The following is a 16006-nucleotide window of genomic DNA, read 5'->3' on the forward strand; positions in this document are numbered from 1 at the left end:
TAGATTTTTTTATATTTTACATATATAATCTTGTGTAAATTAGGTGTGTTGTCTCCATATTTGTATATTCCTTACCTTCCTTTTGCCCTCTATAGATCTGGGAATTGGCAATGGCACAGCAAAGAAGTTAGTGCACACTTGTAATATTTAACTTCACATCCCTTGTTCAGTATACTAAACAGGACTAACAGTTTGACTCTATTTGTCTGTAGTGATCTTCACTGGAACCAGCCTGGTGAGAAGAAGTTAACAGGTGGAACCAATTGGCAACCCAAGACTGCTCCTTCCACAACCTGGAACCCTGCAACCATGGTATGAATATCCTTTTGCTTCTCTGGTCTGGGCTTTTTTTGTTTCATTCTACAGGAGAAGGTGTTCCGGATAGTCACATGAGAAATGGGATCTTAGTTTAGGGCTAGACATTGCATCATTGAGATGGCCAGCCCTGATGTGGCTCTGAACAAAGAGTGGACCATATTTGACTGACTGAGCTTTTCCTTTTACATCAACCATTGAGTTGAATAAAGCACTTTGTAGACAAACCATAATCACTTTACATTTAAGGTGTTACATGTTCTTTAGTATCCCGCTTTTGAGGCTTATCCCGGCTTTGAGCATAACTGGTAAATGAAGTTTACAAGGAGCATAGAGAAACTCAGTTATTCATATCCCTGTATACATGAATACCAGTAACCCGTTTTCTGGTCACTGCATCCTATCTACGCAGGAGTGTGTTACGTCTTCTACGTCTTTTGTTTAAACTGTAACTGTAAAATACTGTTTAAAAAAAATAAAAATGAGACCTCTGGGGTGGCATGGTTATGGCGCTGAACTGAGCACACATCTTTCTGTGAGCTCCTGGCAATATTATAGTAAAATCCTGTAAACTTTCCTTTATCTGCATAAACAGTGATAACTTTCATTCGCGGCGACTTAATACTGCATACCCGCGACAATATGCCGAGGAAGAACAAATCTAAAGCACACTTTTCTCAGAGTGAAGAAGACGATGTCTCAGATGCTATCAGCCGAGCTAACTCAGTGTGATACTAGCCCGGTGCCTCGTGTGGACAATGTGGACACTGGATTGGCCCAAAAAAATTAACATCATTCAGATACTCGACGGGATCAGAAATGACTTTTCCACAAAGATTGATGTGGTCCTAAAACCGATTCAAGACGTTTGACGTAAGACGTAAAACCGATTTAAGAGAGACGTGCGGGACTTCTCGACGCGAATGGATGAAGCAGAAGTGCGCATTAGCACCGTAGAAGACTTAGTTAACTCAGAGAAAGGCAAGGCTGATGCGCTAGCTAAACAAGTGACTCTCCATACAAATAAACTTGACGAGCTCGAAAAGGAAGGAAATGATGCGATAGCTTTCCCAGAGAGGTGGCTCCCTGAAGTGCTGGGATCTGTAGCATTCCCAAGTCCACTTCTCATATAAAGAGCACACAGGTTGCCCCACTGGATGCAACCTAATCAATCAACCACACTGAGAGTCATCATCGTGAAGTTTTTAATCTTCCAGGATAAAGTCCAAGTGATGCAAGCTTCCAGGGCCAAAGGCGAAGTTATCTGCGCCGGTCAAGAGATCATGTTCTTCGATGGAGCTCCACTGTCCCGGGAGGAGGTTTGACCGGGTAAAAGAACAGCTATGATTGATGAACATTCGATCTGGAATAATTTACCCAGCCAAGCTGCGAGTGTCATCTGAGGGACACAGAGGACTCACAGATTAACTAAAATGAACTGCTGAATTTATTATCCAGCTTTAACAGCTATAGTTTGATATTGCTGTCTTTATGGGCCTATAAGACACATGTGAAATGGTTATGCTTTTTATTTTCTTTTTTCTGTGGGGACTTTTCTGTTTTGTTTACATCATTTAGCTATTCCTTCAATCTCAGATGTAAATGCGCCTTTCATTTACTCTTTATACAGAAACTACCACGTGCCCCTTCGCCCTTTCATTCCTTTTTTTTTTTTTTTTTTTTTATGTTTGTGGGAAAGTGGCTATTCAGTACACTGTCGGCCTTACTGGATGCGAGTTAAGCTGCAAGAAAGACAACGATGAACATTTCATATATACTTTTTTGTGTACCGGTATATATTATTTTGCCAGGGGACACAATTGTCCTGTTAGTTTTGTTTGGTCTGTTATAATGACTGCTTGGTTTGGTCTAACTACTCCCTTGTTTACACTGGATCACTGTGTGCACTTAACTACACCCCAAGGTCAGAGGGAGGGTGGAGAAATACAAGGGGCTGTCTTTTTCATGTGGACAGCTAAGGGGTTTTTGTTAATGGCAGACGTGAAGTAGTTTTTTGTTTTTTATTTTTCTTTATTTATCTATTTATTTTTTCACATCATGTGGTATTTTACTAGTACACTTCCAAAAAAAAAAATTTTTCACTTCAATTAATTCATAATTTGGTGCCTTTTCAAATAAACAATACTATTTATGATAAAACTGGTAGATTTTTGGCTGTTCAAGGAACTCTCTTGAGAGAAAATATTACTTTGGTTAATATACAGTTATGTTCATAATAATAGAAGTGTCTTTAAAAACGGTGAGTAAATGTAAACATTTTTCAAATTAATTGTATTTTTAATGAACAAAATATTTGGAGAAACTGCACATTCTATTTCAAAGCAAGAAAATTGGAAAAATTAATTTGATTTGAAAATATTTTAAAGAAAGTCAAGAAATATAATGTTAAAAAAAATAGCTGTGTTGACATCTTTCTTTACAAACTCAAAAATGTATTGTATAAACTTAAAAAATACTTGAAGGTTCAACTTTCCTGAGAATCATAACCTAATATTCAGTTGCATAACCACGTTTTCTGATCACTGCTTCACATCTGTGGTACATGGAGTCGACCAACTTCTGGCACCGGTCAACAAGTATTCCAGCCCCTGTCTTTTTTTTTTTTTTTTTTTTAAACAAAGGAACTTTGCGGGGGCTTCTTGCTGGTAGCTTGGCTTCACATGATTGTCACAGTATTCACAGGCAATCTTAGATCTTCTTTGATCCTCCTGGAGCTGATCATTGGCGTAGCCTTTGCCATTTTGGTTATTCTCCAATCCATTTGAATAGTCGTTTTTCTTTTTCTTCCTCGCCTTTCTGGTTTTGGCTGCCATTTTAAAGCATTTGATATCATTTTAGCTGAACAGCCTGTCATTTTTTGCACTTCTTTATAGGTTTTCCCCTCTTTTATTAATTTCTTAATCAAAGAACGCTCTTCTTCTGAAAAATGTCTTGAACGACCCATTTTACTCTGTTTTTCTAGGACAAATGCACAGCCAGCATATGCAGGGTCAGTTGCCTTGATCCTTAAATAAGGACCACCTGTTTAACACCTTTTTTTTTTTTTTGAACTCAGCACTGCTATTCTTTAGAACACGCCCCTTTCAGTAAATGATTCAGTTTCACAGAATCAGCAGCATGTACGTCATGCCTGTTGGGTCTGTTTTCAATACATTTTCTAACCCTTCTAGAGACATACTTGCAGTGTAGAAGTTGAAATTCTAACAAAAACATAAGATTTATCTTGCTAGTGATGTGGGACTGCTATTATTTTAAACACAACTGTATATGGCCCCAATGATGATAACGCATCATTGACAATTTATTTTTGTTGCTGGCCACCCTCCCTGTTAAGGTAATATTGGCAGGTGACTTAAATTGCGCTTTAGAGCCAAAACTAGATCGCTCAGTAGGGATAGATGCATCCCATTCCCAAACAAAAAAGAAAATTCAACAATATATGAAAGACCTGAACCTCTGTGATCCTTGGAGAACTCAAAACCCCCAAAAAAAGAAATTCTCATGCTACTCGGCAGTATTTAAAGGCCACTCCCGAATAGATTATTTTTTAATTTCCTCATCTCTGCTACCTAGTATAACTAATTATCATATACACTAAAAAGTGTGCATGATAGTATTGTTTTATCTGATCATGCCCCAACCTCACTATTTTACAATGTTGAACAAATGTATAGACATTCGACCATTCGGCAATGACATCCTAAATGGCTACAGGATTCTGACTTTATAAAATTTGTAGATCATACTGATCCCTACTTCTCTATAAATACAAATCAAACAACTGCAGCCATTAGATGGGAAGCTTTAAAAGCATATATTGAAGGACAAATGATAAGCTTCACCAGGTCTAAATCTCACAAATTCAAACAGACTATGAATGAATAAGAATTAGAGAAGTAGAGAGAGAGGTTAGCATAGATGATTTGACACAAAAAAACAAGCAAAATATGAGAAGCTCTCCATGCTTAAGGCTGAGGATGGTATAATAAGACTGAAACAAACTTGGCAGATAAAGAATAATTGAATCTGATAGAGCCATCAATATAATTAGGAATGAGCAAGGAGAATTAACTACATATTCCACAGAAATTAATAACACCTTTTGTGTCATATAAAACCTTTTATAATTCTGACAGCCCTCAAGACATGGTAAACCAAAACAATTTCCTGGATGGATTGGTCATTCCCTGTATTTCTGAGGATACAAAAACTGAACTGGAGAGGGAATTAAATTTGAACGACATCTCTAAAGCCATTACAAACATGAGGAGGTAAAGCTTCGGGTCCAAGGGTTAGGGTTACAAATTTACAAATTATTTCATGCAAAATTAATAGCCCCATTATTATGTTAATTTGGAATCCTTTAAAGCAGGCTCAGGGCGGGTGGCCTTGTGCCTCAAGCTGTTGAGATAGAGAGGCAGAGGGCGCAAAGTTGGGAAGAGCAGGGAGAGGGGATTTTCAACACAGGTGCAAGCAGGAACAAATTATACTGTATCAGGTTCATAGAAATATGGGAGCAGCAGGCGTTGCAGGAATGTAGGGGATGATTCACCACCTGTGGGATGAGAACAGAGAGAGGCAGAGACTTCGGGGAAAACATAGTTAGTACTAGGGATTCAACAATTATAGATTTTGACTGTACAATTATAGTCTGAGGAATAATCACGGTTTCATGATTATTGTGCATTAATTAATTTCACAACACTGCTAATGAACTAACGCATAAAATCACATTAGCATTCTTTAGAGATTTTAATTTGTTATTGTTTATTGCCATCAGAAAAAAACAGTAATAAAAATACAGTGCCATTAACATAATTTAACTCAGTTATTACGTTTTACCTTTACTTTGATGTGTAAAGCTGTGTGGTGATCCCGCAAATGCTGCATCAAGCTTGATGTGTTTGAACCTTTCACCACACAAACAAAGCTTCACTGCTTAGTCCTTCTGCCATTATTTAACAAATGTAGCGTAGCCTCCATGCCCCTTGTTACGCACGGCACTGTAAGCAGCTGCACCTCCAGTCTGTGCAGGTTGTGCCGAAATATTGTACCAGCATAGTGTCATTGTGCCATTTTAAAAGGCAGTTAATAGTAAAATCAATCACATTGTTAGAACTAGGAGAAACAGGGACTTTGGGGAAACATGGTTAGTGGTATGTCAGTGGATGCAAGGGGTATGGGGAGAGAGGTGCTCAGTGCTTCCAATAGCAGCATAGTTAAGTAACGAATACATGGACTAGTTAGTTCTGCATTCTCTGGAGTGACACCATCATGGGCAAAGTGTGTGTATGTGTATATATATATATATATATATATATATATGTATGTATATATATGTATATGTATATATATGTATATATATGTGTATATACACTCACTGGCCACTTTATTAGGTACACCTGTACAACTGCACGTTAACACTTAATTTCTAATCAGCCAATCACCTGGCGGCAACGCAGTGCATTTAGGCATGTAGACATGGTCAAGGCAATCTCCTGCAGTTCAAACCGAGCATCAGTATGGGGAAGAAAGGTGATTTGAGTGACTTTGAACGTGGCATGGTTGTTGGTGCCAGAAGGGCTGGTCTGAGTGTTTCAGAAACTGCTGATCTACTGGGATTTTCAAGCACAACCATCTCTAGGGTTTACAGAGAATGGTCCGAAAAAGAAAAAATATCCAGTGAGCAGCAGTTCTGTGGGCGGAAATGCCTTGTTGATGCCAGAGGTCAGAGGAGAATGGCCAGACTGGTTCGAGCTGATAGAAAGGCAACAGTGACTCAAATAACCACCCGTTACAACCAAGGCAGGCAGAAGAGCATCTCTGAACGCACAGTACGTCGAACTTTGAGGCAGATGGGCTACAGCAGCAGAAGACCACACCGGGCGCCACTCCTTTCAGCTAAGAACAGGAAACTGAGGCTACAATTTGCACAAGCTCATCGAAATTGGACAATCGAAGATTGGAAAAATGTTGCCTGGTCTGATGAGTCTCGATTTCTGCTGCGACATTCGGATGGTAGGGTCAGAATTTGGCGTCAACAACATGAAAGCATGGATCCATCCTGCTTTGTATCAACGGTTCAGGCTGGTGGTGGTGGTGTAATGGTGTGGGGAATATTTTCTTGGCACTCTTTGGGCCCCTTGGTACCAATTGAGCATCGTTGCAACGCCGCAGCCTACCTGAGTATTGTTGCTGACCATGTCCATCCCTTTATGACCACAATGTACCCAACTTCTGATGGCTACTTTCAGCAGGATAATGCGCCATGTCATAAAGCTGGAATCATCTCAGACTGGTTTCTTGAACATGACAATGAGTTCACTGTACTCAAATGGCCTCCACAGTCACCAAATCTCAATCCAATAGAGCATCTTTGGGATGTGGTGGAACGGCAGATTCGCATCATGGATGTGCAGCCGACAAATCTGCGGCAACTGTGTGATGCCATCATGTCAATATGGACCAAACTCTCTGAGGAATGCTTCCAGCACCTTGTTGAATCTATGCCACGAAGAATTGAGGCAGTTCTGAAGGCAAAAGGGGGTCCAACCCGTTACTAGCATGGTGTACCTAATAAAGTGGCCGGTGAGTGTATATATATATATATATATATATATGTGTATATATATGTGTATATATGTGTATATATATGTATATATGTATATATATATATATATATATATATATATATATATGTATGTGTATATATATGTATATGTATGTGTATATATATGTATATGTATGTGTATATATATGTATATGTATGTGTATACATATATATGTGTATATATATGTATATATATATACATATATATGTGTATATATATGTATATATATGTATATATATATGTATATATATATATATGTATATATATATGTATGTATATATGTATATATATATATATATGTATATATGTATGTATATATGTATATATATATATATGTATATATGTATATATGTATATATATATATATATATATGTATATATGTATATGTATATATGTATATATATATATATATATATATATGAGATAGTGTTACTTAAAATCTCATCTGTTAATGCGTCTTAATGCGTGAAATGCCTAGTCAAGCTTTCACTGCCAGTTTCTTCTTGCTGATTTGCAAGAAAGGTGTTGAGTGATTGTGGGCGTATAGGGTTTTCTGGATCATCTCAAAATTAAATTCTTTGTTGACAGTGCTTTCTTTTGTTCCCACTGTTGTTTAAGATCTTTACTTGTTGCCATAACAGCTTCATGTATCTGACTAATTTTCAATTGATTCAGTTTTTCAGGGGGAGCTCAAATGTGTCTGGATTTACTCTCGCTTACTTTTGCATGAGGCTAGTTGATTGCAACCAAGTGACCTCAGTGTTGTTTTCCTATTGGTCTAGTCAGGGATTTTGATTTATTACAGAAGATGCCAGGTTTCATTTAATGTTGCAGATCAATCCAAAGGACTGATTCGTGGCTCTTTAGTCTTCACAGGATCCTTTAGCACATGAACATGAATCTTCAGTGTTCAGTGATTTTGCTTTACTGGGACCATTACTTCCAATTTACAAGAGGTTGTTGTGTAGATAGCTGTGTTCTTGAACTCTGTTGAGTTGTATAATACCCAAATAAGACCAACCACTGGTCTCAGTTAATATTGTAAAAACCTACTGATAATTATGTTACATGTGTAATTATTAAACATAATTTCTTCTTTGATCCAATTATTAAAATTAGTCAGACAGAAAAGGTGGAAACGGCACCATAGTAAATGGTTTGATTAGTAAGTCTGCTAAGGTCACGTCACAAGAAGCAAACAACTTCTGAAAGTCTAAACCTCCCCCTGTGCTTCCACTGCTGGTAATCATGCTGAATAAGTCAACGAGTATGCCAGACTTTGTGAAACACGAAGAAACAGATGCTCACGGCATCCATCACTCATTAATCGGTAATCCTTGATATGATGCAAACGATATCCTACATAATCATGAAATTAATGACGATCTGAAGAATGCTGAGTGAGATGTCCCAAAGACAGACCAAATATTGTCAGTGTCGAGGACTTCTCTTTGGGAGGAGGAGTGCTCTCTGTGCAGGAAAATTAGCACAGTCTGTGATGAAAGCACCAATTTTGGCACCTGTGTCACCTCTGACTCACTTGTGTTTCCCTTGCCAATGACTGAATAGTTAATGAAACCTACCCTTCCCCAGAGGGCTGAGCGTTAGACAAATCAGGGTTTGTTATAACTGCAGGGGCTGATATCAGAAGCAAGGGCCAAGGGAAAGAGTCTCCACTTAAGTTCTCTATTTCCACAAGGCGCTCTTAACCAGCTTTTCTTCGGGACACAACTCACAGGGCTTTCTGTTACCTCTGCCTGTCATTATATTGTTAAAAAAGGGACTAGGTATGACAAAATCAGCAGCATCTGTAAATGAAAAGTTCTGGCACAGAAATTGTCAGTGTTCCAGTTTCACTTTGATGTTTTCCTTTTAAAACTGGACATGAGACTTGTCTTGACCATTTTAGAGTGATTTGAAAAGCCTCAGAGGGCAGCACAGCGGCCTAGTGGTTACCACTCTTGCCCGGCAACAAGAGGGTCATGAGTTCGGTTAATAATCAGAGTTTGCATGTTCTCCCAGTGCTCTGTGGGATTCTCCAGGTACTCCATTTTCCTCCCACGGTCCAAAGACTTGCACATCTAGGTTAACTGGTGACTTTAAATTGTCTGTTTGTCTGAGTGTGAGTTTGTGAGGTTTTTCCTCTCTGTTTCTCTTTGTTGACCTTGTGCTGGACTGGCAACCTGTCCAAGGTGTACCCTGCACTGGGATTGAGATGGGATTGGCTCCTGCACCCCTTCAGGTCTATGGACTGTTCAATCCCTTATTTTCACAAGTCCAATCTATTGTAAATCAGATGATTATTAGCTCATAGTAGGAAAAACTCATTTAGGTTACACAAGTACTGGAATTGTATTCTATTCATTATGCTCCAGTTCTTATGAATTTTATCACAAGCAGCTGTTAGAAACATCAGGGTCCCCTTTGTGCGAAGAAAAATTTCCTTAAACATATTGAAAATTTGTTTTCAAAATTATGAGACCTGAATAGGTCTAATAATTAATACATCATTAGTTGTGTCAGCCTCAGTCCTTAAGGTGATGTTTTTCTCATACATGAAATGTATGACATGAAATTTTCACTAGATGTCGGCAACAGCACATGCAAAGAAATAAGACCTTAGATGCCCATAAATTACGTTATGTGTAATAAAATGGAATGACACAGGGGAAAAGTATTGAACACACTTAAATTAATTTAATACTTGGTACAAAAGCATTTGTTGGTAATAACAGCTTCAAGTCGCCTCCTGCATGGAGAAACTAGTTGCATGCATTGCTCAGCTGTTTTGGCCCATTCTTCCACACAAGCAGTCTTCAAATCCTGAAGGTTTTGTGGGCCTCTTCTATGAACTAATCTTTAATTCTGTCCATAGATTTTCTATTGGATTCAAGTCAGGTGATAGGCTGGGCCATTCTAGCAGCTTCATTTTCTTTTTCTGAAACATGGTTTGTATTGGTGTTGTTTCCACTTCTTGATTATGGCCCCAACAGTGCTCACTGGAACAGTGAGAAGTTTAGAAATCATTCTGGAATCAATGCCATCAGTGTGTCTTGCAACAATAAGGTTGTGAAGGTCTTGAGAGTTCCTTGCTTTTACCCATCATGAGCTGTTTCTTGTGTGACACCATAGCAATAAGACACCTTTTTATAGGCCATCAGTTGGGACTGAAGCAGCTGATATTGATTTGCACTGACAAGGGGCAGGATTGTTTTCTGATTACTGATAGATTTCAGCTGGTGTCTTGGCTTTTGGTGCCTTTTTGCAACTCCGTTTCTTCATTTATTCAATACTTTTTCCTTGTGTTATTCCATTTTATCACACATAATTTATGCACATCTAATGTTGGATTTTCTTGCATGTGTGGGTTGCTCCTGACATCTGGTGAACATTTCCTGTCAGTAGCATCTTTAAAAATATATTTACTGAGAAAAATGGTGGCGTATTCATTACTTATTTTACCCGCTGTATGTGGGTGAAGTAATTCCGAAAAGTGGACAGGAGTGAGGCTGTGTAATGCTTTGTAGGTTATTAAGTCATTATAACAAAATCACTTTGACCTAATAATAAGATGCTAAATGTGAGATGGCTGTCACTGTGTCCTGATTCCATTTCTTGTGTCGCCCCAGGCACCATCTGTCATGGCCTTCCCTGCAACAACACCAACAGGCATGATGGCATATGCAATGGTAAGTCGGCTAGGACTGTATACCCGGCATGATTTCGCTGCCTGTCTTGCACACAAATGTTGGTCTTTGCGTTTTTGTGAGGATATTCATTGAACTAATGCATTTCCTAACTTCTTACTCTCACACCTTCATTCATGGACCCAAAAACCAAGTCTTAACCCACAACCAACTGCTCAAAAGCAGATGACTCCCCCTAGCCTGAGCCTGGTTCTGCCTGAGGTTTTGCCTCTGAAACAAAAGTTTATTCACTGTTCATGGAGGGATTTGTTGGGTCTCTTTAAATAACTATAAAGAATTTTTCTAGACCTGCTCGATGTAAATTGTAAGGATGGATCTTGGCTGGTCCTAAAACACACCTCCACCCTCCAAACAAGGAGAGTATCTTCTGCTCTTATTGTATCCCTTTAGCTTTAAAGCAGATCAAAGGGCAGCAGAAAGAAGAACTTAGAAAGACTTCTGTAGCAGACTAATCCTTAAATGTTCTAGGGGGCCTGTCTGCATTTAGTTTTTGTTTATTTGTTTTCAATGAAAGTGATATTCATGTGTCTTTTCCATCAGCCTCCCCATATGGGCTCCGTGATGACGACACACCCCACCATGATGTACAGCCAGCCTGTGATGAAGCCAGCAAACCCCTTTGGCTCCAATCCAGGTGCCCAGGTAAGCGATGACCATTTGTACTCTCTGTCCTTTCACATTGGACTTCAGTAAACTGACCAGAACCAGAACCATATTGAACATCCACTTCTAATAAAATTGGTGAGATTTTAGGAAGTTTGATATGAATTCTCTGGGTGAATCAGATCATTTCTTTTTAGGTTAAATCAAAATCAATCAAATCAGACATTATTATGTGTATTTCTGAGTGTCAAACATACCCCCAGGCCATTAATGAATTAATGAATACCTTTTCCATGCAGAATTCGTACAAACTTCTACATCAGTCAGTTTTTTCTTCCTCCTGTTTATTCTGTGCATTTTAAATTTGCCGAATCTTGATTTAAGATTATATATGTGATGTTTTGGTCAACTGGAGAGATAAAAATTCTGGCCATGTTTTTGGAGAAGATTGGCTTCATACGAAAGCCCACCTCTGTCGTGCTATTTTCACACTATCCACAGAATGTGTGCATTACTAAACTGTATGAATGCATGAACATTCTTATCACTGGCTCTCTTTCTATCCTGTTGTTTTCAACACCCTTTCTGTTCTCTGTAACTCAGTCACCCACAACTTCTAGTCCCTCTGGACTTAGCCCCTTCAGAGCTCCAGGGAAGGACCCTTTTGCCCAGCTCTTTCTGCAGAATTTTTTATAGAGCATTCTTAGGTACAGCTCGATTTCTCTGTGTGACTACTTGCAACTACGGTGTCAGTAAACTGCATGTTTAATTCTTCTTGTTTAAACAGACCTGACTGTTGAAGGTACTATGTGTAAGAGTGAAACTGTATTGTAACTCCAATAATCAGAATTCCCTGACTTTCTGGGTTACCGCTAAAGGCTTGTGGACAGATTTCCCTCTCAACTGTCCATTTTCAGGCCATCTACACTACCCTACACAAGCAAAATATGAATTCAATCCCAGCAGAACACAGACTTAAGACCACCTAAAAGGAAAAGTTTTAACAAATGAAGCTAGACTACCTACACAGAAATGTGATGCCAATGGTTGATACAGGAGCACATAACAACACAATGATTATACATCCTTTTTTTTTTTTTTAAAGCATTTTTAAAACTATGAACCCATAAAATTAGATCCATTTCCACACTTTTAGAGTCAAATAAAGTCTAAAACACTTAATATCTATGTAACACATTCAGTCTTTTGTTGTTGGGCTATCCTAGTTATAAACCATGGGAAAAGCCCATAATGTTTGCAAAATTCCCATCAGTCTCTTTACCTACTCTGGGATGCACATGAGATTGAATAGTTTCACCTCTTGCTGGTACGGTAAATGTTCTTTTCATGCACTAGCATTACATTGTTGCAGGTCTCCCAACTGCAGCCGTACTCAAAACTTCACATGGTGTAGCAGCAATGTACACATAGATAGCTCCTTCCCATCCCCCTGGTAATCCTTAAATTTGCTCTATCCCGGTACCATACAGGGCAAAGCATCACATCAGTTTACTGACCGATGCCCAGAATGTTTGCTCACACACATACCTTCAGTGCACAATCAAGTATGAGCAAAAGCAATATGTAGTTCACTGAAAGCCTACTCTTGTAATTAATAATAAGCTTTTATGAATGCTGCATATAGAAACTTTAAGAGGCTGGTTTTCAAGCCACTTCTTTACTTCACTGTGAGCCACCACACTCCACTCTATAGCTTGCTGCTTTTTACACTCTGTACATGTGTCTTGTCAGGTATTGAATAAGGACTGATTGGGTCCAAGCTTCTTTGCTCTGCAGTCAATTGAAGCTCTATTTGCTCAGGACTACCTCAAGCTAAGATGTGAGCGTTTGAAAATTACACCTCACATGTACTGTATCTATGACATGCATTATACAGTTCAAGTAGTTATAATACACCAGTCAAACAGGTCTGGTGAAGAGTGTCTGGTTCGACATATCTTTTTAAATATGGTTTATCATATGAGCTTAGACAAATGTGGAGATCTGGGAACCCTAGAAAGAATTTGATGATTTAAAAAGAAAATTAACTGACCTGCGATGTTAGTCGGTTGTGAATAGGACTTCAGCTCTTAGATTGCATCACAAGCATGAAGCGTCAAGCACTATTTTTCTTTTGCCTTGCTTTTGCTTATTTATATACACAGAGAATTGAAGACATACAGGCTTTGGATGCTGTCTTTTTATTACTTTCTCTGCATTTATTTTCCTTTGAAAAACACCATGTGTTTCATTCCCAGATGCAGTTCATGTAAGCTGAAGAGGGGGAAGTCTTTCTCTTGTTAGTATGATTCATAGAAATGTCAACAACTTGAGCAAACACACAGTTTGCTTGAACTCATCTCTCCCTCAGAGTGAAAGGTCCAAATAACACTTCAAATCAAATCACAGTGACTTGGAGCAGCTCTGGCCATCTCAGAGAAGCATCACAGACATTGTGCCCATCTCATCATATCTGAGTCTTGGAAGGAGAAAAGACTGTATGCTGCCATTCCAATCATGAGAACGGGGATCAGCCCCCACTGTATCCTGGACTGAAGACAAACACAACAGCCAAGGGAATAGCTTTTGACATCTGTGTCAATGGAGGGGAAAAAAACAAGGTTGGATTGTTGTCACATGTTCACATGTTTGAGTTCTTTGTTTCACTCCTTTTTCTCCAGATGAGGCTGAGAGTCACCTCTTTCAATGACCAATCATAATTTGCTTATTGAAGTATCCTCTGATTAGGAAAACAATCACAAACTACTGTTAATTTCCCACATTTTTGATTTATTTCATTTTTCTTTTGTTGTTTGGAGTAGTATTGTTTATTTATTTATGATTAGGAGAGGATGACATTATTAAGCAAAATGTAAATGTTACTAGTCACTGACTTCCTTCATGCAGAAAGTCTTCAGTTTTATACTTCGGGATGATTGTAGAATTGGATTTTTGAGTGATTGGGATGATTTTTTTTATTATTACTTAATATAAAGTTTAAAGAGATGACATTTTGCTGCTCGTCGTACAAAATATTGTCTGTACTCGCATGATGCTTTGTACAGTTACCTGTGGCCTGAGGGGCAACACTAAGGATGCATATCAGTGTAAGAGTTCATTAATACCGTCAAATCTGTGAGGTTGATTCTTTGAATACTTTTTCACATCAGTAGATCACTACAATTTATGATTGAGGCAGAACTACATTGGACTTTTGCACCATCTATTCTTACATTTAACAAAGCTTCTGGCTGCCCTATACCAACCTGAATGTGCAGAGTCCCTTTCTTGTTTAGACCATCCTTCTGTAGACAAGCACTGAGGTGTTCAGGAAAATTATCAGCACACGGTTCATGTAGGTTCAAGCTGGTTCACATGTGGCAGGCTGTGGTGGGGTCAGTGTAGGGAAGTAAAGCACTGTTGATCGGTGCTCGGTGTATATAGAAATAATCCTGCTGAGCACCAGAATGGGCAGGTGTAGGTATGAAAGATAGCCTGAACATGAAAGGCAGTTAGTGAGCATACTTGTTGCATTGTCACTGCATATATATTTGATTTTCTTTTTTTCTCCTTTTTTTTTTTTTCCAATAAAGTGCAAGCTTCCACTCTTTGTATTTATTAAATTGGATTGATTATTTCAGTCAACCCAGGATCTTGCAGTTTCTTTGCGTGCGTGCGTGTGTGTCCCTAACCTGGCCTTTCTCAAAAATTGTGCCGCAGTTCACGTAGTTTTGTGATTTTATTTATTTAGGTAGTAAAATTGCAAAACTGGCAGGGTGGCAGAAGCAATGAGAAGAAGAATGCAAAATGCAGTGGTTCTATAGAATTCAAAGGAAAGTGGGAGAGCAAAAGAGATGAGTCTGATATAACCATTTGGATTTGAAGTTAACAGCTGACTTTTCAGAATAAATTAACGCAGTTTGGGGAAAATTGCAAGACTTAACAGAACAGCATGCTATTTACAATCTCATAAAAGATAAAGCAATGATTTGACAAGTTCATTTTTTCCCCGATTATATTATAGTCTGAGCATTAGAGGCTGATTCGCTCCAGACTAGTTGGTGGCAGGAATACATCAATTTTTTGTTGTTCAAATACCAATAAAACAAAAAGAAGCATTAAGCCTCATACTAATGAGTACAGAGGTTCTTAGGTTATTCCCTTTCTGTTTTTATGTTCCAGTGACGCATCTAACCTTTTTGCTGAAAATTTTTGAGCTGCTGCAAGCACTGCAGAGTTGCTCATATTTACAAATTTTGTCCATTTAAAATAACTATGAAGCTAGTGTATATTAGTGGACTACTCCTTCCAAATTGAGCAAGCTAAGTAAATCTCACATACATCTGATCTCTAATCAGGATTATTATCTGAAGGTGGTGTTTTTTCAGATAATGTGATCTGAGTATTTCTTTCGGGAAGGACATTTCACTAATGCAAATTTAAGACAATGATTGTTAAGCAGTTGAGCTATCATGTATGAGCTGCCATTGTAGTCCAGCATGGATTTGATATAATATATTCCAATGTGTAATAGACAATCAGTTTTTCAGCTGTTACAATGCTTGAATATTGGATGCCACAGCAAAGTTGTTTTGGTATAAATGTCTTAGTTAACAGTATAATAGAGAAGAAGGCAACCTTCTTGCAATGACTGAGTTTCATGGAGATATTAAATTAAGCAGGACTGGAGGTTTAATATGTGGAAACTGATGTGGAAACAATTCACCCACTCTTTTAAGAGATCTTGA

General features: G+C 38.4%; 1 protein-coding gene across 4 annotated transcripts in view; it reads left to right on the forward strand.

The window, feature by feature from the left end:
* The window catches only part of picalma (phosphatidylinositol binding clathrin assembly protein a), a 32766-nt gene extending 17869 nt beyond the window's left edge, over nt 1–14897 (forward strand). For 3 of the 4 annotated variants that reach the window (XM_029519920.1, XM_029519921.1, XM_029519922.1), the window contains exons 16-20: nt 96–126; nt 213–312; nt 10578–10637; nt 11196–11297; nt 11862–14896. In XM_029519920.1, the coding sequence (XP_029375780.1) occupies nt 96–126; nt 213–312; nt 10578–10637; nt 11196–11297; nt 11862–11954 (386 nt within the window). In that variant the 3' untranslated portion in view covers nt 11955–14896. Of the gene's footprint in view, nt 1–95; nt 127–212; nt 313–10577; nt 10638–11195; nt 11298–11861 lie in introns of all 4 variants that reach the window. The other variant, XM_029519919.1, reaches the window with a different exon arrangement.
* The last annotated feature ends 1109 nt before the right edge of the window (nt 14898–16006 follow it).

This window comes from Echeneis naucrates, chromosome 14 (genome assembly GCF_900963305.1).
Source record: "Echeneis naucrates chromosome 14, fEcheNa1.1, whole genome shotgun sequence".
Classification (NCBI taxonomy): Eukaryota; Metazoa; Chordata; class Actinopteri; order Carangiformes; family Echeneidae; genus Echeneis; species Echeneis naucrates.